The following is a 23168-nucleotide window of genomic DNA, read 5'->3' on the forward strand; positions in this document are numbered from 1 at the left end:
ACGCAGAACTTAACTTCACCCTCACGGAAAACTGGTTGCTTCTTAATTCATAACTCGGAACACCAGATGCAGAAGGACATGTACACGCATATAATGAAAATAGTGGATTAGTTTTTTAGTCTTAGTGTAGCTTAGTCTTAGTTCCAGACTAAGATGTATTAGTGATCTAGCTGTCTACCCGAGGCTTTCGAGTTTCCAACCCTTGTTCAACCTATAGACATACCCTTATAGCCGTAGTTACAAGAAACCTATAAATAAAGTACTTAATTCTATGTTACAACTTAGGCAAACATGTATCATCGCTACCAGAACCCAACTTTCCCTGACACCAATCTCAGGACAAGTTGTCGATTGGCCTTAGGCCACCTGATATCGACCACTACATTGTATAAACCAGTTGTACATGGTACCAGCCTAATGGGCTCAGTTAATAGTACCATGTGTGGTTTAATTGGCTTTAACCTCTTAAGGGAATTCGCTACCTAGAGCAAAAGTGTGTGAAGTTCTAAAAAGATCAATGATTCCACTGTACAAATGTTACCTAAGATGAGATGCTTTTCATAATGTATAAGTTTCTTAATGCCTATGTAACAAGGTTGTAAAATGTTATCTTTCAGATAAATAATCTGTTAATCGTAGACACTGCATATACATGTTTTAAAACTAATAAAAAGATTTTCATGGAAAAAAATTCACGGCGGGGGGCTCCGTGAATAGCCTGCGGGTCGCTGATGGCGGCTCGCAGGCTAAATGTAAACACAAGCGGAAATAATCCGCTTTGTTTACATTTGTACGGCGCTGCTGCGCAGCAGCGCCGTAAGGCAGATCGGCGATCCCCGGCCAATGAGCGGCCGGGGATCGCCTCCATGTGACAGGGGCCGTCCTGTCACTGGCTGCACAGGACGGATAGCGTCCTGTGCAGCCTCGATCGCCAGGGGGGGGACAGCAGGTAGGAGAGGGAGGGGGGAATTTCGCTGCGGAGGGGGGCTTTGAGGTGCCCCCCCCCATCACCCAGCAGGCAGAAGAGATCAGACCCCCCCCAGCACATCATCCCCATAGGGGGGAAAAAAGGGGGGCAATCTGATCTCTCTGCCTGCTACCTGATCTGTGCTGGGGGCTGCAGAGCCCACCCAGCACAGATCAGTAAAAACAGTGCTGGTCCTTAAGGGGGGGGGGGGGGGTAAAGGGTGGGTCATCAAGTGGTTAAACGACAACTTTACTTACGGTAACGTCTTTTCCAGTAGTCAGAAGGACAGCACCCCTGGTGAGACTTGTCTCCCTCCCAATCGTGGACAGGAACTGCAAAAGAAAAGATTTGCATAACAAATAGGCAGCCATACATAAGCCACTAGCTTACCCTGAGTAACTCAGTTAATACAAAAGATGACACGGACCTCATAGATGCTTACTTACATAATTAATATTCCACCCAAAAGAAGGGCGGGTTGCAGGGGTGCTGTCCTTCTGACTACTGGAAAAGACGTTACCGTAAGTAAAGTTGTCTTTCCCAGAACGTCATTGGACAGCACCCCTGGTGAGACGATGTACAAGATATAGGATCTAGGGAGGCACCACTGCCTGCAGCACCTTTCTTCCGAATGATAAGTCTGCTGCAGCCGAGATGTTTAGGCGATAATGTTTCACAAAAGTGTTCTGACTTGACCAGGTAGCAGCTCTGCATATCTGTTCTATAGATGCTCCTGCCCTCTCTGCCCAGGAGGTTGATATTGCCCTTGTGGAATGAGCTCTAATTGGAGAACTTAAATGCTTCCCCTGAACCTGATATGCCGATGTAATAGCCTGTTTGATCCATCGTGCCAGCGTTGCCTTGGAAGCTTTGTTGCCTCTTTGTTTTCCCGCAAATAGGGTGAACATCGCGTCAGTTTTCCTCCAGGGACCCGTTCTTTTCATGTAGTGTATGAGACATCTCCTTACGTCAAGGAAATGAAGTTTCCTTTCCTTATCATTACTAGGATTCTCGCAAAAGGAGGGTAGGAAGATCTCCTGATTTCTGTGAAATGAGGAAACTACCTTGGGTAGAAAGGCTGCATCAGGTCGCAATGTTATTCTATCCTCCGAAATGGTGCAGTAAGGTTCTCTAATAGATAACGATTGTAATTCACCTATTCTCCTGGCTGAAGTAATGGCCAACAGGAAAATGGTCTTTAAGGTAAGAAATTTGTCTGAAATTTGTGCTAATGGCTCAAACGGAGCCTCACACAAACCCTGTAAAACAATGTTTAAATCCCAAGCAGGTACATTAGTTTTAATTGCTGGCTTAAGTCTCTTTAAAGCTTGAAAAAAAACGTACAATTAGATCTTCTTCTGCCAGCCGTCTTTCTAAAAATACGCTCAGAGCAGATACCTGTACCTTCAGGGTGCTGATACTAAGACCCTTCTTATATCCACACTGAAGAAATTCCAATACGGACTTAAGAGATGTATTGTTAAAGGATCTTTCCATACACCAGTCGTTAAATATTCTCCAGGCTTTTTGGTATATTTTTCGAGTCACCTTCTTCCTACTTTGTATCAAAGTTTCTGATAGCTCATCTGAAAACCCTTTGGACTTCAGGATGCCCCACTCAGGTTCCAAGCTGAAAGGTGAAGCCTGTCTAAATTCGGATGCCATACTGGACCCTGAGATAGCAAGTGTGGTAGAGGAGGAAATATTATCGGATCTGTTACTGCTAGTGCCCTCAGTGACGTGAACCATGGTCTTTTTGGCCACAGTGGAGCTATTAAGATAACTCGAGCCTTGTCCTGTATAACCTTCTTTATCACTCGTGCTAGCAACGGAACTGGAGGAAATGCATACATCATTACTTCTCCCCAATTGATAGAGAAGGCATCTACTTTCCATGGTAGGTCCTCTGGAAACAGGGCACAAAATTGTTGGCATTTTGTATTCACCCTCCTTGCAAACAAGTCTATGTTTGGGCAGCCCCACTGTAACGTCACCTGCTGAAATATTTCCTGATCTAATGACCATTCGTTCGCATCCAACCTCTTCCTGCTGAGGTAGTCTGCCAGTTGGTTTGAGGTTCCCTTTAAGTGCGTCGCTGTTAAGGATGAGAGATTTCTTTCTCACCAAAATAGGATCTTCGTCGTCTTCTCCCATAAGGATTGACTCCTCGTACCCCCTTGTTTGTTTAGGAAAGCCACCACACTCTGGTTGTCTGTCCTTATCTTCACATGAGAGTTCTTGATTAAGGGCCCGAAATGTAGTAAAGCCTGCCACACTGCTTGCAGTTCTCTGTTGTTTGATGACTGTGAACTGATCGTCATACTCCAGGCTCCCTGAGCCGGTAGAGAATTGAAGTGGGCTCCCCAGCCCCATAAACTGGCGTCGGTTGTAATTGTATTCTGCTGAGGAAAACTCCACAGACGACCTGGAGACAGATGATCCAGCTGTTGCCACCAAAGCAGAGAAGCCTTTGTACTTTGTGGAATGACGATTTTCTTGTCTAGAGCCGTCAGAGACCTGTTCCAAGATCTTAGTATCCACATCTGTAGGAATCTTGCATGGAACTGCCCCCACTGGATTGCCGGAAAGGAAGAAGTTAGAAGACCTAGAAGTGCCATAGCTTTCCTTAGCGATATGCTTCTCAATTTCTGAAACGAGAGAACATTATTAAGAATAGCACTGATCTTCCTATCAGGTAACAACAATTTCTCCTTTCTAGTAGAAATAATGAAACCCAAAAACTCTAAGGATTGAAAAGGGACTAGGACAGACTTTTCCCAATTAATCAACCAACCCAAGTCCTGGAAGAGGCTCAAAGTTGTAGATATCTGATCAAAAACGGATTTCTCAGAAGACCCCCATAATAAAAAATCATCCAGGTAACCGACAATATTAATCTGTCTTAACCTGAGAAGGGCTAGTACCTCAGACATAACCTTGGTGAATAGCCATGGAGCTGAAGATAAACCGAAAGGTAAGGCATTAAATTGAAAATGTCTTACCTCTCCCTCCATCCACACGGCGAACCTTAGGTACTGTTGGCAGGATAAGTGGATTGGCAGATGTAGATATGCATCCTTCAGGTCTAGGGATGCCAAGAAGTCGTCCTTCTGTAAGAGATGAACTACAGATCGAATATTGTCCATCCTGAACTTTCTGTATTTGACCCTCAGATTTAGTTTCTTTAGGTTTAGAATAAATCGATAGGTTCCTTGAGGCTTCTTCACCAGGAAGACTGGGGAGTAGAATCCCTGTTCTTTTTGACATGCTGGAACCTGACGAATTACCCTTTTCTGAAGAAGTGACCTTATTTCTGATTGAAGGGCTATTCTTAAAGATGGGTCTTTTGGACAAGGGGTCAAGACAAAATTTTGAGGGGAAGGCTGCTCGAACTCTATTTTGTAACCTTCTAATATTATATTCAGTAACCACTGATTGTTGAATAGTTGTTGCCATCTTTCGAAATAGTTGGCGATTCTCCCCCCCACTGGAATGATGGCGTCAGTGCTTGCCTGTCTTTTTGGTATTAGTAGAGGTATTGGGGGGTCTTTGTTGTCTATAAGGAGCCCGTCTTCTACCCCTGGAAGATTTATTATCCGCTTCATTTTTGGCGGGGGCCCGAAATGGCCGCTTATTCTGAAAGGGGCGCTTCCTTGGGAAATTCTTTTTATTATCCGCCGTACGATCCAGTGTATCGTCCAGCCTTGAACCGAACAGCAGATTGCCTTCACAGGGGATACCACAAAGCTTAGATTTTGATGAAGTATCCCCATTCCAGGTCTTAACCCAAACTCCTCTTCTAGCTGAGTTCACTAATGCCGTGGTTCGGGCTGCCAACTTCACTGTATCATCTGCCGCATCAACCATGCAATTTGAGGCATTCGTAATTTTAGGAAAGTCGTTAAGAATTTCTTCCCTAGAAACGCCATTAGCAATTTTAAACTGCAAGTCTGATAGCCAAGTCTTCAGAGAACGACTAACTGCCGTTGATGCCACTACCGGTTTAAAAGTTAATGAAGCAGACTCCCAAGCCCTGCGCAAAACATTATCCATCTTTTTGTCTATTGGATCTTTTAGGTTACCGAAGTCTTCAAACATTAGGTCTGATTTTCTTGACACCCTGGAAAAAGAAGGATCCAGCTTTGGCGGAGGACCCCAACAAGCCTGGTCATCCAGGGCAAAAGGGTAGCGCTTAGATAAAGATTTGGGCCAAAAGGCCCTTTTCTCAGGATTTTCCCATTCTTTCTTAATCATAGATTTAAGAGTAGAATGGACCGGAATGAATCTGGATTGGGGGTCCGCCAAACCCTCATACATCTGGTCCAGGGGTGTCAGGGGTTTTTGCTCTGGTCTAATACCCATTGTTTCATGCATGGAGGTTAGGAGATCTTTCATTCAATCTGGGGAAAAAGCAAATTTCTGTGGTTTTTCAGCTTTTTCCATCTCTTCACCCTCAGATATCTCTTCCAGTGTTGCCAACTCATCCCTTTAATTACTGACACATGAATTATACAGGTTTTGTGGCTAGGTTGATGCAGTTAAGGCACTGATTATGTGCTAATAGCCCCAGAACCTGTATAACTAAGATGTGTCAGTAATTAAAGGGATGAGTTGTCAACACTGATCTCTTCTAATGCAGATATTTCCCCTTCAGAGAGTTCTGAGCCCTCTATATCACTCTCCCTATTTCTCCTAGCCTGCACAGGAATACGTGCTACCGGAATAGGAGAAGACACAATATTGATAGGCATAACAGTAGCGTCACTGCTAGGGCCAGGCATATCAGCAGGGTTGGGGGCTACAGCTTGAGAAGAAATAGCAGAATCTTTAATTGCTGAAGACATTTCTGCCCGCATCCAGCCCATCAGATCTTTAAATATGACAGGGGATTCATCTTTAACAAGTTTATTTGTACAATCCTGGCACAACTTTTTAGAGGATGAGGATGACAAGCGAGTGAAGCAAATGGCACATTTCTTCACAGATTTGCTAGATCCACTTGATCCATGCTGACCCTTGTCAGTTTTATCCTGTTTTTCAGGCTTTTCATGTTTTTCAGGCTATAAAACATAATAAGCCAACCATTAGCACCCTCTCTAGTACACACATATATACATATACACACTGCATATTTATATTTCATTGTACTTGCCAGAGAGGAATCTTGGGCTGGCCTGGCAGACTGCGCAGGAGCTGACCCAGAAGCGTCCTCCATGCTCACATAAACCACCAGAGTGAGACAGGGAAAAGATTAAATAAAGAATCACATGAACAACAGGGCTCAGCTGACTAGCCCATTAGCATAATTCATTTGCATAGGCTTCCTCTGGATCACCTCGTTGCGGCACCTGCCGCTTAATTGTTATGCGTAATTACCTACTTATCCCCGCAGCCCCTGCCGCGCTTATTTGCAAATTACCTCAGCGAATCAGCTGCTGCTGATTCGCAATCACCGCCGCGGCCCCTGCCGCCCGATCAGAGTCACGCTGGACGCCGTGCGTGACGACTTCCGGGTTGACCCGGAAGTACCTTGGTCTGAAAGCGCGCCTGCGCTATATCTCTGCTGCCTCGTACGGAGAAGCCTCCTCCACGCTGCAGTGCTCCGACTGTCCACTGTACAGCATGCCTGGAGCCCTGAAAGACGTTGCCCCCGACCACCTGTCATGGATAGCATCCTGGAGACCTCTCCTCTGCATTCCCGTCCGGGACAGGAAACTGAACTGAGTTACTCAGGGTAAGCTAGTGGCTTATGTATGGCTGCCTATTTGTTATGCAAATTTTTCTTTTGCAGTTCCTGTCCACGATTGGGAGGGAGACAAGTCTCACCAGGGGTGCTGTCCAATGACGTTCTGGGAAAACGGAGGTAGCCTGTAACATACATAAACGTGTATGCACAGTCCCAAGCCTACTTAAACTAGCTTGTGATCCTTTTCTTCACTGTAAGAATGAATATGAGTGGTTGTGCCAACCTCAAGCAATATCCTTATACCCATGTGTAATATAGGATAATCTTAGTGAGGCAGGCAGTTCCAGACAAAATGTTCAGAATTGATGTTAAATCCTGCTGCACTCTTTAGGCATAGGTCACCCTTCAACAGTGATGATCACCGGATGAAATCCAAATAGATATTTGGATGTCATCCAGGTAATTAAAGCACCTGTGCGGGTGGGCAAGGGGGTTTAAACTAAAGGCTCATACACACATCACACTATAGTCTTTGGAAAATGAAAGATCTCAGACCAATCTTACCACCCTTCATGTAGCATGAGAACCATACTCTACACAGTCTTTTCTATGGAGCTGAACTCCACATCAGACAGAAATCTTTGCAAGATGCTGCACACACAGATCTGTACAGACACAAAAGATCAGTAACTGCAAAAGATCTGTTCCTGCCAAAAATCCATTCCTGCAAATTGCAATGATAGTCTATGAGATCTGTAGATCATCATACACACATGATTTAACTGACATTCATCTGCAGATCAAGCAATCATCCGCAGATCTGAAAATCCATCCTGGTGGATCTGATCTGCAGATGAATGTCAGTTAAATCATGTGTGTATGATCATCTGCAGATCATTCTTTCTGATGTAGAGTTCAGCTCCATAGAACAGACTGTGTAGGTATGGCTCTCATACTACATGAAGGGTGGTAAGATTGGTCTGTGATCTTTCATTTTCCAAAGACTATAGTCTGATGTCTGTATGCACCTTTACCCAGCATGTGTCTTTCATCCGCCCCACGGTGCCTTCCACGCCAGTCACGTGACTACAAACACTTTCTCCTTCAACCTGGAAGGAAGACGTGTTTGTAGTCACGTGACACAATTGGAACGCAGCATGGAAGGTGCCGTGGGATGAATGAAGGAAGATGCATGTTGGGTAAGTTTGACACCCCCCCCCCCCCCCCCTCGCCCACCCACACAGGTGCTTTAATTACCTGGATGAAATCTGATTAGTGTAAAACAGTCCCTGTAAAAATAATTCTTATGCACTCAAAAACATGCAGCCCCCTTGTGATCGTGGGTCACAGTGCTCACACACCATACCCCTTCCACCAGCAGCCCCTGAGGAGTCTGGAAATGACAATGAAACACAGATTGTTGCCAGAAGGTCTGACAGGTTTTGTAGTCCATCTCCTTGTGGCTGATTGTCATGGTTTTCTTTAACTGCCAAAACGGTAAGATACCAGCCAGCCTCCCTACTCATTTAACTGCCGTTAAGTAAAATCTTTTGAGATCAAAGAAACATTGAAAAACCCACCATAGTGGTTTTTGCCTGAAGCCTGCTGAGTAGTCCGGAGCTCAGTGGCCACCCACAGTGTGTTACTGCGGCCTACTCCCAGCTTGGTAACTGCAGCTTAATAGGCAGCCACTGAGCTGGGGGTGGGCTGTGGCAATATAGTGGAGGTGGCCATAGCGCTCCAAACTTTAATGGACAGGCTTGGAAGGAGGTTACTGACTATAGTGATTTTCCAGTTCACCCATGCAACCCTGTCTGGGAGCTTTCTGCATCTACGTAGTAGTAGTGAATTTGCAGATTGAGGGAAAGGAAAGGGGGGAGTCTCATAATATATCTATTGTGTGACCCTCAGGAAGACCTGAGGTTCAAACTAAAACATTTTAGAAAATACTTAATTTATAAAAAGGTATTGCATAAAGAAACAAATGGCTAAAGACATTTCCACCAACACATCCAGCTGAATAATGTGTTTTAATAAAGTGTGGCCACACTAGAGTCCACACCCAACCCCCCCCCCCCTCCCCCATATATTGTGGCCCGATCAGCCTTCTGATGCAATCATTTTTTCCGAATCGTAAGAGAATCAATGCCGCAACATGTCCAATCAATCCTTTCAATTACAAGAGAGCTAGGAGTCGGGCTGGAAGACAGGTGATACTTTACTGGACACCTGGGGGGCCACGTTAAGACTTCAGCTTTTAATTTATCAGAACTCAACCTCTCGGTCTGCGGTATATGAGCAGGCAAGAGATCCCTTTCTGATAAGATTTGATGTGAGAGGGATATATCTCATGATCGATCTGCCCAAACATTAAGTGATTGCTTAACCTTCTTTCAATTATTCCATTTCCAATAATTGCTTCAGTGTTCAACCTCAAGCAGCAGTTTTTCCCACTGTGACTGATAAATAGCACCACGAAGTGTGAAGCAACTTGGAAAAAGCCAACTTTTAGGTATTCAGTGGATGAGGAACGGAGGACTAACACAGACAACTTACAAAAAAAAAGTTTATTTTTTGCAGAAAAATAACAAAACCAGTCACGAAGTATCACTTATTAATCACTGCGACATCCACTGTGCTACTCATTACAGATTCATAGTGTCACAATGGCATCACATTTAAAAGCTATTTACAACAATATTCTGCACTCTGCCTACAATCACCCACACAAGGTTTTTGTATTGAAGTATAATTATGAAGAGCGAGACACTGGAGGGGTTTTAAGCCTCTTGTTTCAGGCGCTTAGAAACTTCTAGTCAGAGTCACTGTCGCTCTCTGCCTCCTTCACGTCCACACTGAACTTGTACTCCTGGTCACAGCCCATGTAAGCATCACTCATGAAGTATAGCGTGTAGTTGTGTGTGCCAGTGGCTGGAGCCACAAAGTCCAATTTCACCTACATGGAGAAGCAAAGTAGTGTTACACCCAGCAAAATCCAAATTTGAGTATAGAAACGATAAATACTTGAACATTGATGAATTAGCATCCAACCTGCTTCAGGAGCCTGAGGCAGGGGTCACACTTGAGCGAACTGCACACCAACTGTTCCCATTTCTCCACAGATCATTTAGCTTACAGTTCCCCATTCCCAACCCTGTCCTCAAGGGTCCACCAACAGCGCATGTTTCACAGAAAACCACAAACATTCACAGGTAGAGTAATCCTCTATGGATTTCCAAAACATGCACCTTTGGTGGGTGTTGAGGACAGGGTTGGAGAATGTTGCTTTAGCTAGTTGGATACTACCTCGGTCAGTCTAGTGACAACAGACACCCTTATCCCTCAGCACCAACTAATCTTTATGAATCAGGGCCCATTTCCACTACATGCAGATTGGATGCAGAAAAACTGACTCCAATGAATGCCTATGACCCTGTTCCCACTAAACGTGATTTTTCTGATGCAGATTTTCCCCATAGGCATTCATTGGAGTAAGTTTTTTTGCATCCAATGTGCATGTAGTGGAAACAGGCCCTTACAGGCAGCCTACTATGCCCGAATATGATCTGATGCTAGGATTATGTAAGCTTGTTCTGTGAGCAATGGGTCATATGTAGAAACCCTTGGTACTTATTAGCCTATGCAAGTATATGTGCAAATGATTCATCTATAAATAAAGGGTACGTAAAGTTCTGATGTACAGTACACCTCCGCTCAGAGTGGCCAGATCATTTGTGTGTGTGCACTTCTCCCCTAGTTTATTCACAGCAACTACAACCTCCTCATAGTTGGGTGGCAGTACAAGAGGATCTGCTGTATTCCTTACTCAAAGTACTGTACAGAAATATTATATCCTTATAATAGTTATCATTAATTTTAGGTAATGCCAAATCACGTGTACAAGGTCAGGGTATAATTATGGGTTCAAAAATCTCTCTCTCTCTCTCCCTCCCTCCCTCCAAAAAAACATTTTTTATGTAACAAAATTCCAGACTGAGAATCTATTTATTTCATTGGGAATATCGGTTATAATACAAATACAGTGGAGGAAATAATTATTTGACCCCTCACTGATTTTGTAAGTTTGTCAAATGACAAAGAAATAAAAAGTTAACAGTGGCAGATAGCACATCAAAAGGAAAATCGAAAAAATAACCTTAAAGGGAAGGTTCAGGGAGGGGATTCAAAAAATAAAAATAAATTTCCACTTACCTGGGGCTTCCTCCAGCCCGTGGCAGGCAGGAGGTGCCCTCGCCGCTGCTCCGCAGGCTCCCGGTGGTCTCCGGTACCCGACCTGGCCAGGCCGGCTGCCAGGTCAGGCTCTTCTGCGCTCCATTTCCTGGGACTTCTGCGTCCCACGACGGCGCGCTGACGTCATCGGACGTCCGCCGGGCTGTACTGCGCATGCGCAGTAGTTCTGCGCATGCGCCGTACAGCCCGGCGGACGTCCGATGACGTCAGCGCGCCGGCGTGGGACGCAGAAGTCCCAGGAAATGGAGCGCAGAAGAGCCCGACCTGGCAGCCGGTCGGGTCGGGCACCGGAGACCACCTCCTGCCTGCCACGGGCTGGAGGAAGCCCCAGGTAAGTGGAAATTTATTTTTTGAATCCCCTCCCTGAACCTTCCCTTTAAAGAAAAGATAGCAACTGATTTGCATTTCATTGAGTGAAATACGTTTTTTGAACCCTTTAACAATAAAAGACTTAATACTTAGTGGAAAAACCCTTGTTTGCAAGCACAGAGGTCAAACGTTTCTTGTAATTGATGACCAAGTTTGCACACATTTTAGGAGGAATGTTGGTCCACTCATCTTTGCAAATCATCTCTAAATCCCTAAGGTTTCGAGGCTGTCTCTGTGCAACTCTGAGCTTGAGCTCCCTCCATAGGTTTTCTATTGGATTAAGGTCCGGAGACTGACTAGGCCACTCCATGACCTTAATGTGCTTCTTCTTGAGCCACTCCTTTGTTGCCTTTGCTGTATGTTTTGGGTCATTGTCGTGCTGGAACACCCATCCACGACCGATTTTCAGTTTCCTGGCAGAGGGAAGGAGGTTGTCGTTCAGGATTTCACAATACATGGCTCAGTCGATTTTCCCGTTAATGCGATTAAGTTGTCCTGTGCCCTTAGCAGAAAAACACCCCCAAAGCAAAATGTTTCCACCCCCATGCTTGACGGTGGGGACGGTGTTTTGGGGGTCATAGGCAGCATTTTTCTTTCTCCAAACACAGCGAGTTGAGTTAATGCCAAAGAGCTCTATTTTGGTCTCATCAGACCACAGCACCTTCTCCCAATCACTCACAGAATCATTCAGGTGTTCATTGGCAAACTTCAGACGGGCCTGCACATGTGCCTTCTTGAGCAGGGGGACCTTGCGAGCCCTGCAGGATTGTAATCCATTGCGGTGTAATGTGTTTCCAATGGTTTTCTTGGTGACTATGGTCCCTGCTAATTTGAGGTCATTCACTAACTCCTCCCGTGTAATTCTAGGATGCTTTTTCACCTTTCTCAGAACCATTGACACCCCACGAGGTGAGATCTTGCATGGAGCCCCAGAGCGAGGTTGATTGATGGTCATTTTGTGCTCCTTCCATTTTCGAACAATCGCACCCACAGTTGTCACCTTCTCTCCCAGCTTCTTGCTAATGGTTTTGTAACCCATTCCAGCCTTGTGCAGGTCTACAATTTTGTCTCTGACATCCTTGAACAGCTCTTTGGTCTTTCCCATGTTGGAGAGTTTGGAGTCTGCTTGATTGAGTGATTCTGTGGACAGGTGTCTTTTATACAGGTGACTAGTTAACACAGGTGTCCTTAATGAGGGTGACTGAGTAGAAGTGTCTAACCACTCTGTGGGAGCCACAACTCTTAATGGTTGGTAGGGGTTCAAAAACTTATTTCACTCAATGAAATGCAAATCAGTTGCTATCTTTTATTTAAGGTTATTTTTTCGATGTTCCTTTTGATGTGCTATCTGCCACTGTTAAAATAAACCTACCATTAAAATGATACGGTTCTGAGACTTCATTTCTTTGTCATTGGACAAACTTACAAAATCAGTGAGGGGTCAAATAATTATTTCCTCCACTGTATGCATTGTTGGTCAGATGGTCATACTGACCCTAAGAGATGTGAGGCATATTTGAGCTTAGTATTCTTCATAGTTGGTTCACATATTTTATATAGGCTCCAACAGTACTTTTACTATGTATAATCTAGGTGCAAGTCCAATTATCCTTTCAAAAAAGTGAACGCAAAACATTTCCAGTCACAAGCAGGCGTTCACGACCTCCTTACCTTGGCTTTCTGTTGCAGCGTCAACCTTTTGATGGAGATTAGGCTGTTAGATTTGGCGTCTCCGATCACAACCCACCAGCCCTCTTCACGTTTCTGAAAAGGTACAGAAGATAAGGCAACTTACACAATAATAAAACTGAGAAATCAGAGGGGAATTGTGAGATCTGGCCATACAGAGAAAGGAATGTGATCAGCAGGAAGTGATTAAACAGTTCAGGTATTGGGACAGCCCTTTATGTTGGACAGCCCTTTATGGAGTGCTTCATGTTTCTGTAGTACTATTTGAAAACTTGCTACCAAGTTTAAGATTGTTGAGTGCATTTAAAGAGTACCGGAACTGACATGTGACACGATAGGATTAACAGGTTTATGTACAGTGGCAAGCATATATAGAACAGGCTGTGTTCCTTTTTTCTTTCCATCACTCTAGGTTAACCTCCCTGGCAGTACACAGTTTTAGAGGCTGTGCCCGCGGGAGGATTTTTTTTAAAATAAGTGTCGCTATATGCCTAAACTAGCACTTCACTAACTAATTATGTCCCCCAAGCCCCTCGGCAACCAACTAAACCCCCCGATCGCCGCCGGTAATATTTACCCTCCGCGATCCGCGAGTGCCGCAGCTTCACGATCCAGCTTCACTGTGGCTATGGCGACGATCAGACATGACGTCGACGTCATGTGCAGTCCCAATCCTCCCCATAGCAAACAGTAGAGCAGAGAGAATAGGCTGTGGTGAGTGCACTACACATTAAGTGTGGCGAGTGCATTACACATTCACATGGCCGTGAACCACATACAATAATGATTGTGCAACATCCAGAATCAGTGGTCAGTCCATTCAGTAATAAAGAGAAGTAAAGCAATTCCAGGAGCAACTCATCCATAATAAAACTTCAACTTTTAATTTTCTTCCTTGTTAAAAGACAATAGTAACACACGGCTTAAAAATATGAGAGAGTAAGATTCTTATCAGTCCAAACTAGAAAGAAGACCGGGTCTCGACCTGGATTTAAGGCCTGTTTGGCCAATTTTATTGTATCACAGTGCAAACCAGCACAACGTTTCGACCAAATGGGTCTTTCTCAAGTGCTTACATACTTCATGTGCAAAGACCATACATATAGACAGATTAAAACACACCCCTGCAGGGGCGGGCACATTACTTAAAGAGACAGACCATTGTATTCACACTTCATAGGAAACACTTTAAATTATAGGCCTCATTCATACCATTTGGCGCAAGAATGCCCAAATCATATATCCATTTGCTTTCCCTACGTAGCAGGGAGATTTGGGGGTCCACCCCATCTTGCGAAAACACCTTCTCCAGTATGCACCATCTCAAGTCACCCACTGTATGTCCACACTCATGGAAGTGGCGACCTACAGGAGATTCAAATTTGTCCTTGGATTTTTCTTTACTCTCCTTTTCTTTTTTGTAATTCCTAATATTACTCCTATGTTCATTAATCCTCCTCCTCCCATCCCTAGTCGTCTGTCCAACGTAACCCATTCCGCAAGGACATTTTAACAGATAAATCACATTGGTCGTAGTACAAGAATAGTTATCCTTAATCCTAATCCTTGTCCCTTTTGTGGTATGAGTGACATAGTCACCCCGGATTATCGATGAACAGTTTCGACAATTCATACAGGGGAACGTGCCCTTACGGCACGAAATGGACATAGCGGTCTTCTTATTAGGTTCCTTTAAGTCAGCCCTCACTAACTGATCCCTAACACTTTTTCCTTTCCTAAAGACAGTCTAGGGGGGGAGTGAAATATCTTGGACAGCAGCAGATCTGTTTCCACCACTGACCAAGCTCCAAGCAGACATCTCCTAATGTCCGATGCATGATTGTCATATGTTAGAAAGGAGCCCCAGGAGGGAGTGCAATTTATTCTAACATCTTTTCTCCCTCTCAACGTCTTTCTATCCATTCTGGCTACCTGAGCTGCAGTCTCCTCTACCATCTCTTATTGCTCTAAGATTCTTATCAGGCCATTGCAGATGAGTAGAGGTGCGGAGGTGTAGTCGACGGCCGTTTCGCCCCACAATGAAGGCTTTCTCGAGACCGAACGCAGCAAAAGCCTGGAGCTGATAGGGAGGCTGCGCCATCGCGGGATCCCTGGGGGGTATGTATTACGGTGGTGATCGGGGGCAATCGGTGGGGACCGAAGGCACTTGGGGGAAATAATTAGCTAGCGAAATGCTAGCTAAAGCCTATTGCACAAGTTTTATTTTAAAAAAAAATCCTCCCGGGGCCATGCGATCCCCTGCAGCGGCTAGCTCGACATTGTGTCAGGCCTACCGCCAGGGAGGTTAAACTATCAGGGCTCAGAATTACAATTTCTCTCAAGTTGGACTTGGTCAGCAACTCTAAAGGTGGCCACACACACCATACAATTTTTTAAAATATCTGTTCAATTCAAGAATAGCAATCGATTTTTCTGACTGATTAAAAAGCGGAATCTGAATCGGAATCGCGTGCAGTGTGCAAGAGGCCTAAAGAGAACCCGAGGTGTATTTAAAGAATGTTATCTGCATACAGAGGCTGGGTCTGCCTATACAGCCCAGCCTCTGTTGCTATCCCAAACCCCCCTAAGGCCCCCCTGCACTCTGCAATCCCTCATAAATCACAGCCGCACTGTGCGGGCTGTGTTTACATCTGTAGTGTCAGTCTCAGCTGCTCCCCCGCCTCCTGCATAGCTCCGGTTCCTGCCCCCGTCCCTTCCCTCCAATCAGCAGGGAGGGAAGGGATGCAGGCGGGGACTGGAGTTCTGCAGGAGGCGGGGAGAGCAGCAGACTGACACTATAGAGATAAACACAGCCAGCTCTGACAAGCTGTTTGTCAGCAGCGTGGCTGTGATTTATGAGGGATTGCAGAGTGCAGGGGGACCTCAGGGGGGTTTGGGATAGCAACAGAGGCTGGGCTGTATAGGCAGATCCAGCCTCTGTATGCAGATAACATTCTTCAAACCCACCTCAGGTTCTCTTTAACTGCATGGTACTTACACAAAGTGGATTAGAAGCAGCTTCCATGAGCCAATTTTCTATAGAAGGCTTCCAAACCCTCTTTTGTAAACTTCCACAACAAAAAAATGGGGATAATATAAGATAATTAAATCCCATCTGCATAGGTGACACATTAAGGTGGAAAGCTTAGATACAGAAAATGAATTTGGAGCACAGCAAAAGCATACCTGGGGGAATAATGGAGCAATAACAGGACCAGTAACCTCCTCTTCTCTCTCCAGCTGTACAAGAACCACAACTGCACCTCCGCTAGAAAAAAAAAAAAAAGGTACAAAAAACACAATTTAGTTTATCCTGTGACAAAATGACTACTTTAATCCATAAAATCTGACCATAACATGGATTTAAAGCACACCTGAACTGAGAGGTATATGGAGGCTGACATTTATTTCCTTTTAAACAATACCAGTTTCCTGGCTGTCCTGCTGATCCACTGCCTCTGATGCTTATAGCCATAGATCAGATGTTAGATTTAATCAGTTCACCATTTACGGGGTTTTCCCCTTATGGACCAGAGCAATTTTCACATTTCAGTGCTCCTCCCTTTCATTCGCCAATAACTTTATCACTACTTATGCCAACAAAATGATCTAGATCTTGTTTTTTTTTTTTTTTTTTTGCCTCCGATTAGGCTTTCTTTGGGTGGTACATTTTGCTAAGAATTATTTTATTCCAAATGCATTTTAACAGTAATAAGGAAAATATATATATATATATTTCTCAGTCTTCGGCCATTTAAAATAGAACATGCTACTGTGGGTAAGACCCACACATTTTATTTGTACCGGTTATTACAATGTTTAAAATAAGTCCCTAGTACAATGTATGGCGACAATTTTTATATTTGGAAATTCTATAAGCGGTTAAAGTGTACCCGAGGCAATATGTGACATGATGAGATAAACGTGTATGTACATTACAAAACATTAAAAACCAGGCTGTTTTACTTGTTTTCTTTTGCTGGCTGAAAGAGTTAATTTCTAGGCATGGAAGTGGCAGCTTCTGTCTTGTTGGTAATATAGTACACATCACTGATAAGCAAATAAAAGCCATAAAAGTTTTCCTGGCAGAATAAAACTTCTGTGGGCAGGGAGATACGACTGACCTTTTTTTTTAACTCTGGGAAACTTAATAGGCTGCCACGGAATAGAGGCAGTGAAACATTTAACCTACCTTGTAAATGTTTAAAGATAAAATAAAGCCATGGGATACTTAAAGTAATTTTCAGGAGTAAAAGGATACATTTAATTGTTTATCTCATCAGGTTATTTTCACCTCGGGTTCACTTTAAGTTTGACTGCATGTGCAACATGCTTGTTTCAGACACTACTGACGCAAAATCAGCAGGACACCAGGCAACTGGTTTTGTTTCAAAATGAAAAATATGGAAGCCTCCATATCCCTTTCAGTTCAGGTGTACTTAAAAAAATATATATTGAAGATGTTGACCACAGGGGGTGTATACTCTGCTTTATGGGACACATAAATAGATAAAGTATTTAACAATTTACATGTTCTCCATTATTCAATCTACGACAAATTAATATCCCATTTTGGACTTTTTGAAATCCATCCACATAATATGTAATCATTGCTTGCACTCACAGTATACATAGTGGTATGTTATTAGACACACACAGGCCAGTCCATTCAAATTCCATCCTCACATAGGATCACCTGGCGGAAACATGGGAAACATACACTCCAGGAAAATAAAGTCCTTGGTTAACTACAGATGTGAACTTTACTCACCTTCTGATAGATTCTTTTTCTGCAACCTCATAGGACAACTCAATATTAGGATAGCGGTTACAGAACCTGGCCACGTCTGCCATCTGGCTATCAGAAAGCTGCAGCAAGTCTGTACGCTCATCATCCTCCATTTCCATAATGTCAAACACACTCTCCACACCCTGCAAAGCACAAGAAGATAATGGTCGGTATTGGTCTGTACATAATGCAGCCTCAATGTCTGACCAGTGTAGCGAGTGCAGCGGTTACCTTATCTGTACATCTCTTGATGTTCTCTGAGGCAAAGTGTGGCAGCTGTTTCAGGTAGGAGTCCTTGGACCACATAGCTTGTGTCACCATTTGTGCCAGTTCCATAGCAGCGAGAGCTGGACTGAGCCAGCCATTACTGGAGAGCACATCCACACATGCTTGGATGAGCCGGATTGCCTGGTAACACAGAAGCAGACAGAAGACTGAGCGTTCGTCCATAGAAGATGTGCCCACCTAGCTAGAAGTCTGTCAGTGTCCTTTTCTTACCTTGCTGAGGATCTCCTCTGTGTCTGACTGGAGCTCTGCACTCAGCTGCATGCGGGTGAGGTGGGCCTGGAGCAGCAGGTTGGTCTTCACATGAGGGTCATTAAACTTGGGATTGGTCAATTTGTGCGGGACCTTCTGTGCCAGCTGAATGAACGAAAAAAAAAAAAAGACAATGTGCATGACAAAACAGACTTAAACTTTAAAGTGTACCTGAGGTGTAAATGACAGGAGCCCGTTGTGACAGGCTCTGTCTAAATGATGTAGGATTTGGGGATGGGGGGGGGGAAATCACAGTGTTAAATACTTACCTGTCTAGGTGTCATACCTCCAGGAAGGTGATCGCTCCCCCTACACTTCTGAGTTGGACCCTGGCAATTTCGTTTAAACTGGCCATGCAGGCAGCGCCGCCGTACTGCCAAGGGGGGTGTGGAGGGGGGGGGGGTGTCTCCTGTTTCCCCCAAAGAAATCAGGGCAGGTACCGTATATATTTATCTCCACAACCCTCCCCCATCTGTTCTTATTGGCACAGAGCCTATCATTGACAGGCTCTGTAATTTGTAGCTCAAGCTCATGATATGACTGTCAAACACAAACAGTAACTTATTTTACAAGATTCTAAAATGTTTACGTATTCATTGACCTTACTAAGATTTGATTTCCTATGAATTTCCTTCAAACACAATAACAATGCAAAGGAACCTTCAAGACTATCGCTCTCATCATTGCAATCCAAAGAGAATGCTTTTCATTTCTATTTATGGGTTACTTATCAAGTGAATTATAAATTATTAAATAGGAATATTTTAAATGCATTCATTGAATCCAACAGGGAGCCAACTCTAAGTAAGACCTGTATCTGTGTATAGCTACTACTCTTAAAGTAATCCTGAAGTCAGATTAAAGAAAAAAAAAGGGAGGGGCTTCAGGATAGTCTAAAGGCTTCCCTGGTCTTCCTTCACCCCTCTGTTCCTCCACTGGGACCCTCTAAAGCAGGGGATCCCCAACATTTTTTGACCCAAGGACTGCTTCAGCATCAGGCAATTTTTCCAAGGACTGGGCAGGTGTGGGGGCTGGGGCGTTGTTCTACAGGCAGGGTCAGTACATAAATAAGTCCTGGCAGCACCAGCACTACCAAACCACCATCCTCAGCACTTTTGTGAATTCTGCTCGCAGCCACGCTCCTGTGTACAAGCGTGGCCATACTGCGCAGGTGCATGGATGACCTGCGCAGTAACATGGAGCCTGCTGCCCATGTATTGCTTTCTTTCCATGCACAAGCGGCTCCATGCTACTACGCAGGCGCAGACCCACTAGTGCCTGTGCAGCTTGGCCATGCCTATACATGGAAGGGAGCCTGGCCGCAAATGGGAAGAGTGTTCCGGTCAGAAACGGAAGGGTTCCTGGACATCGGGGAAGGCTCCCCCTACTGATGTAAGCATGTAACTATTTTTAAGCTTTCAGGCTTACTTTAAAGCAACTTGAAGCGGACTTAAACTTATGAGATAATGAATTGTATGTGTAGTACAGCGAAGAAATTGAATAGTAGCAAAGAAAAGAATCTTATTGTTTCCCAGGACAGGAAGAGTTAAACTTCAGTTATCTATGCAAAAAGTTTCTCTGAGCTAATCGACTCACTGGGTTGAATACAGTCCTGTTTTCTGAAGCACTTATCAACAGCCAAGAAACATCAAGAGACAGGTTGAGATAAGGTTTTACTGCAGGAAAGTTCAAAGGGTCATTATTTCTGCTTTGTTTGATAGCATCAAAGACAGATTGTGGTTTTAAAACTGCAACTGTAACAGTGTGATGTAATGTTAATAAAAAAAAAAAAAGCTATATAACTGAAAATAAAAATCCATTCTACACATACAATTTGTCCTAAGTTTTCCACTTCAGGTTTGCTGTAGCTGCCATAACCTGCGTCACTTCCTTCATTTTGGAAGCTGTTTCTCACCTGGCGCAGCAGGTTGTCCTCGCGGTGCCGGATGGGTATGCTCTCGTATTCCGCGGCATTGGAGATGATCTCAATCAAGCCTCGCACTTTGGTCTTGGCATTTAATGACATGCTGAAGAGTTCTGCAATGCAAATGGCAATAATGAGGGAGAATACAGGCTTCTGTAATAACACAACATCCTCAGCTGTGTGGCGCATTTATCTGGAGCAATTACATCTAGTCAGTGCACATCAGTCAATAATGAGCTCAATTTTAATGTCATATTTTTTTCATCTAATAAACAAGTTTGTAAAAGACAATGAAAAGGAAGAAGTGGATTGCCTGGTTACCTATTGTGGTGTAATTGATGTAATAATAGGCTGCAATCATGCCCAGATTGAGTGGAGCGACATCCATTTCATCTTCAATGCTAATGCACTTGGACTGCTCCAAGTCACTGAGAGTGTGTTCCACCAGCTCTGACAGGTGATCCGAGAGATGTCTGTGAGAAACACCTGCAACACACATTGACATCCATTCACATAATGACCGTTATTGAGAAAATAAACTTCAGCCAACAGAACTAAACAAGTTTTTTCTAAAGAATCACTAAGAAACGTATCAGCAAAAAATATATAAATGTAACGCAGTGCAGCGCAATGGCGCGTCGAGGTAATGCCGCTTCCGGCACACTGCTGTTCGATATTTTCCGCCCAGTCCGATCAAATTATCATCAATAGGGGCGGTATATTGGGGCATCGATTTCTGAAAGCCTCCAATGATCTTATCTGACAGGAAAAAAATTGTATGGGCACATTAGTTATGGGCATCTTAAAGGAAAAAAATAAGGGGAAAAAGTGAAGAATTAGGGTACTTTCTTCCGTAGAGAGAAGCCTCTGGAATCCTCCAGAGATTTGCCCCATTCTACTCCACTGGCCCATTCCAGCTATGTCTGCCCGGCAAACCTTGGAGAAGGATTCGGCATGTGCAGTAGCAGTGCCCGATCAGGCTCAGCTTTTACCACCAAAGCCCAAGTGGGTCCATGCTACTGCGCAGGCACAGTGCGGACACACTTCTCACAGCTGCAAATGGAGGAAGCCTCTAAAGAATCTAAAGGCTTCCCTCTTCTGAGCGAAGATTACATTTTTCCCATTTTATAATCTCACAGGTTTACTTTTAAAGTGAACCTAAAGCCACAGAAAAAAAAATGAGATGAACTCACCTGGGGCTTCCCTCAGCCCCCTGCAGCAGATCGGTGCCCTCGCAGCCAGGAGGCCGCAATAGCAGCATAGGGGGCGATATACAGGCTGGGAACGCGAACAATCACTCGCGTTCCCATGCCTGTCGGCCGGTGACGGCCAAACCGGAAGTGTTCGCCGGCGGGTGCAGAAGCATCGGAGCGGAGCTGCGAGGGCACCGATCGGCTGCAGGGGGCTGAGGGAAGCCCCAGGTGAGTTCATCTCATTTTTTTCTGTGGCTTTAGGTTCACTTTAAGTATTGCTCATAAAATTTGTAGTTCAGCTCCACAGATTTTTCATTGTTCGTAAAGGTAATTAGGGAACTTTCCTATAAGCCATGCAACTGTTCCACATAAATTCGGTTTAGAAAATGAATCAAACTACCCACACAAAGTATTGAGCTGCCATCAGAAAGGAAGTTATTTCCTCAACACTGAGCCAGCGATTAGCTCTGGACGTATTGGGAAGCAGCGTGTGATGTGGGACGCATTAACCACTTCAGCCCGAGAGCAATTTTCACATATAGGCGCTGCTACCATTCATTTGTCTGTAACTTCATTACTACTTATCACATCTAAATGATCTATATATTGTTGTTGTTTTTCAGGACAAATTAGGATTTTAGTGTGTGTTAATTTTGTTTAGTAATGACCTTATTTTCTATGTATTTTAAAGGGAAAATAAGGGGGAAAAAAAAAAAAAACTATTTCTCCATTTACATGCATTATAGCGTTCCGTTAAACAGTGCTGACTGTAAGTTAAACCCACTAATTTTATTTACTCATCCATCCTGGTTATTGAAACATTTAGATTATGTTCCTAGCACAATGTATGGTGGCAATATTGTATTTGATAATAAAGAGGTCTTTCAGTTTTTTGCTTTCTCATTGTACACTATCGTCGATTACAAGACCTTATTTTCAAAAATAATAGTAATATACCTTCATGGCATACATATTTAAAAAGCCAGGTTCCTAAGGTAGCAATATATGTGTTTTATTTTATATTCTGGTCACTTTGTTTTCATTTACAAGTCTTATTTTGGTATAGAATATGCAAAATTTAATTTCTTTTGATTCAGTTTTTGACTAAAATGAACACAGGAGACATGCGCCTCAACCCTAAAACTCTCTAAACTCTATTCTACTACCTATCACAGTTAAAATGATACTACACGTCTCTTGTAGTGTTGCTAAAACTTTCCCAAGTTTGATCATAATTCTGAAAATGCCTTTTTATGTTTTATTGCGTTTATCCGTACCTATTTTTCATGCGATGTGGGTCACAGCTTTTAGACACACCAAAATGTATTCTACAACTCGTCTCGGTTAAAAATGATACCACATGTGCCTCATTTAGTAACAAACTGGTGGTGCACTCTCCACAACTACACTGGACAAATATATTCGTCCAGTTGTCTTTAAGTGGTTAAAGAAGACTGCAGCTGGGTATGTTAACTCTTCCTCACCCACCCACTCAGGTGCACTAATTACCTGGATGAAATCCAAATGAAACCCATTCGTATTTCATCCAGAGCTCATTCTTGCACAGAGCCATTACCCGATTTCAACCTCGCCTCGCTCTGCTACCTCCTGTGGAGCAGTGAGGAGGTAGTAGGCAGCTTCAACTCTTACTGTATGTATGAAAGATTGACTGGTTCCCCTACCGTAGTCACCCTTGACAACCTCCTCTGGGTGATGATGGGATACGGGGAGGAGTTTGGACATCTTTGTATAGATTACTTCTT

The 23168-nt window shown here is 43.9% G+C and overlaps 1 protein-coding gene across 1 annotated transcript in view; it reads right to left on the reverse strand.

Annotated features, from left to right (window-relative positions):
* Positions 1-9201: 9201 nt before the first annotated feature.
* SNRNP200 (small nuclear ribonucleoprotein U5 subunit 200) overlaps positions 9202-23168 on the reverse strand; it is an 87571-nt gene continuing 73604 nt past the window's right edge. The window contains exons 38-45 of the mRNA XM_068274847.1: positions 20534-20698; positions 20204-20325; positions 18250-18393; positions 17983-18159; positions 17734-17894; positions 16149-16230; positions 12945-13037; positions 9202-9609 (exon numbers count right to left, since the gene is read on the reverse strand). Of these exons, the coding sequence (XP_068130948.1) occupies positions 9466-9609; positions 12945-13037; positions 16149-16230; positions 17734-17894; positions 17983-18159; positions 18250-18393; positions 20204-20325; positions 20534-20698 (1088 nt within the window). The 3' untranslated portion in view covers positions 9202-9465. The remainder of the gene's footprint in view (positions 9610-12944; positions 13038-16148; positions 16231-17733; positions 17895-17982; positions 18160-18249; positions 18394-20203; positions 20326-20533; positions 20699-23168) is intronic.

This window comes from Hyperolius riggenbachi, chromosome 3 (assembly GCF_040937935.1).
Source record: "Hyperolius riggenbachi isolate aHypRig1 chromosome 3, aHypRig1.pri, whole genome shotgun sequence".
Lineage (NCBI taxonomy): Eukaryota > Metazoa > Chordata > Amphibia > Anura > Hyperoliidae > Hyperolius > Hyperolius riggenbachi.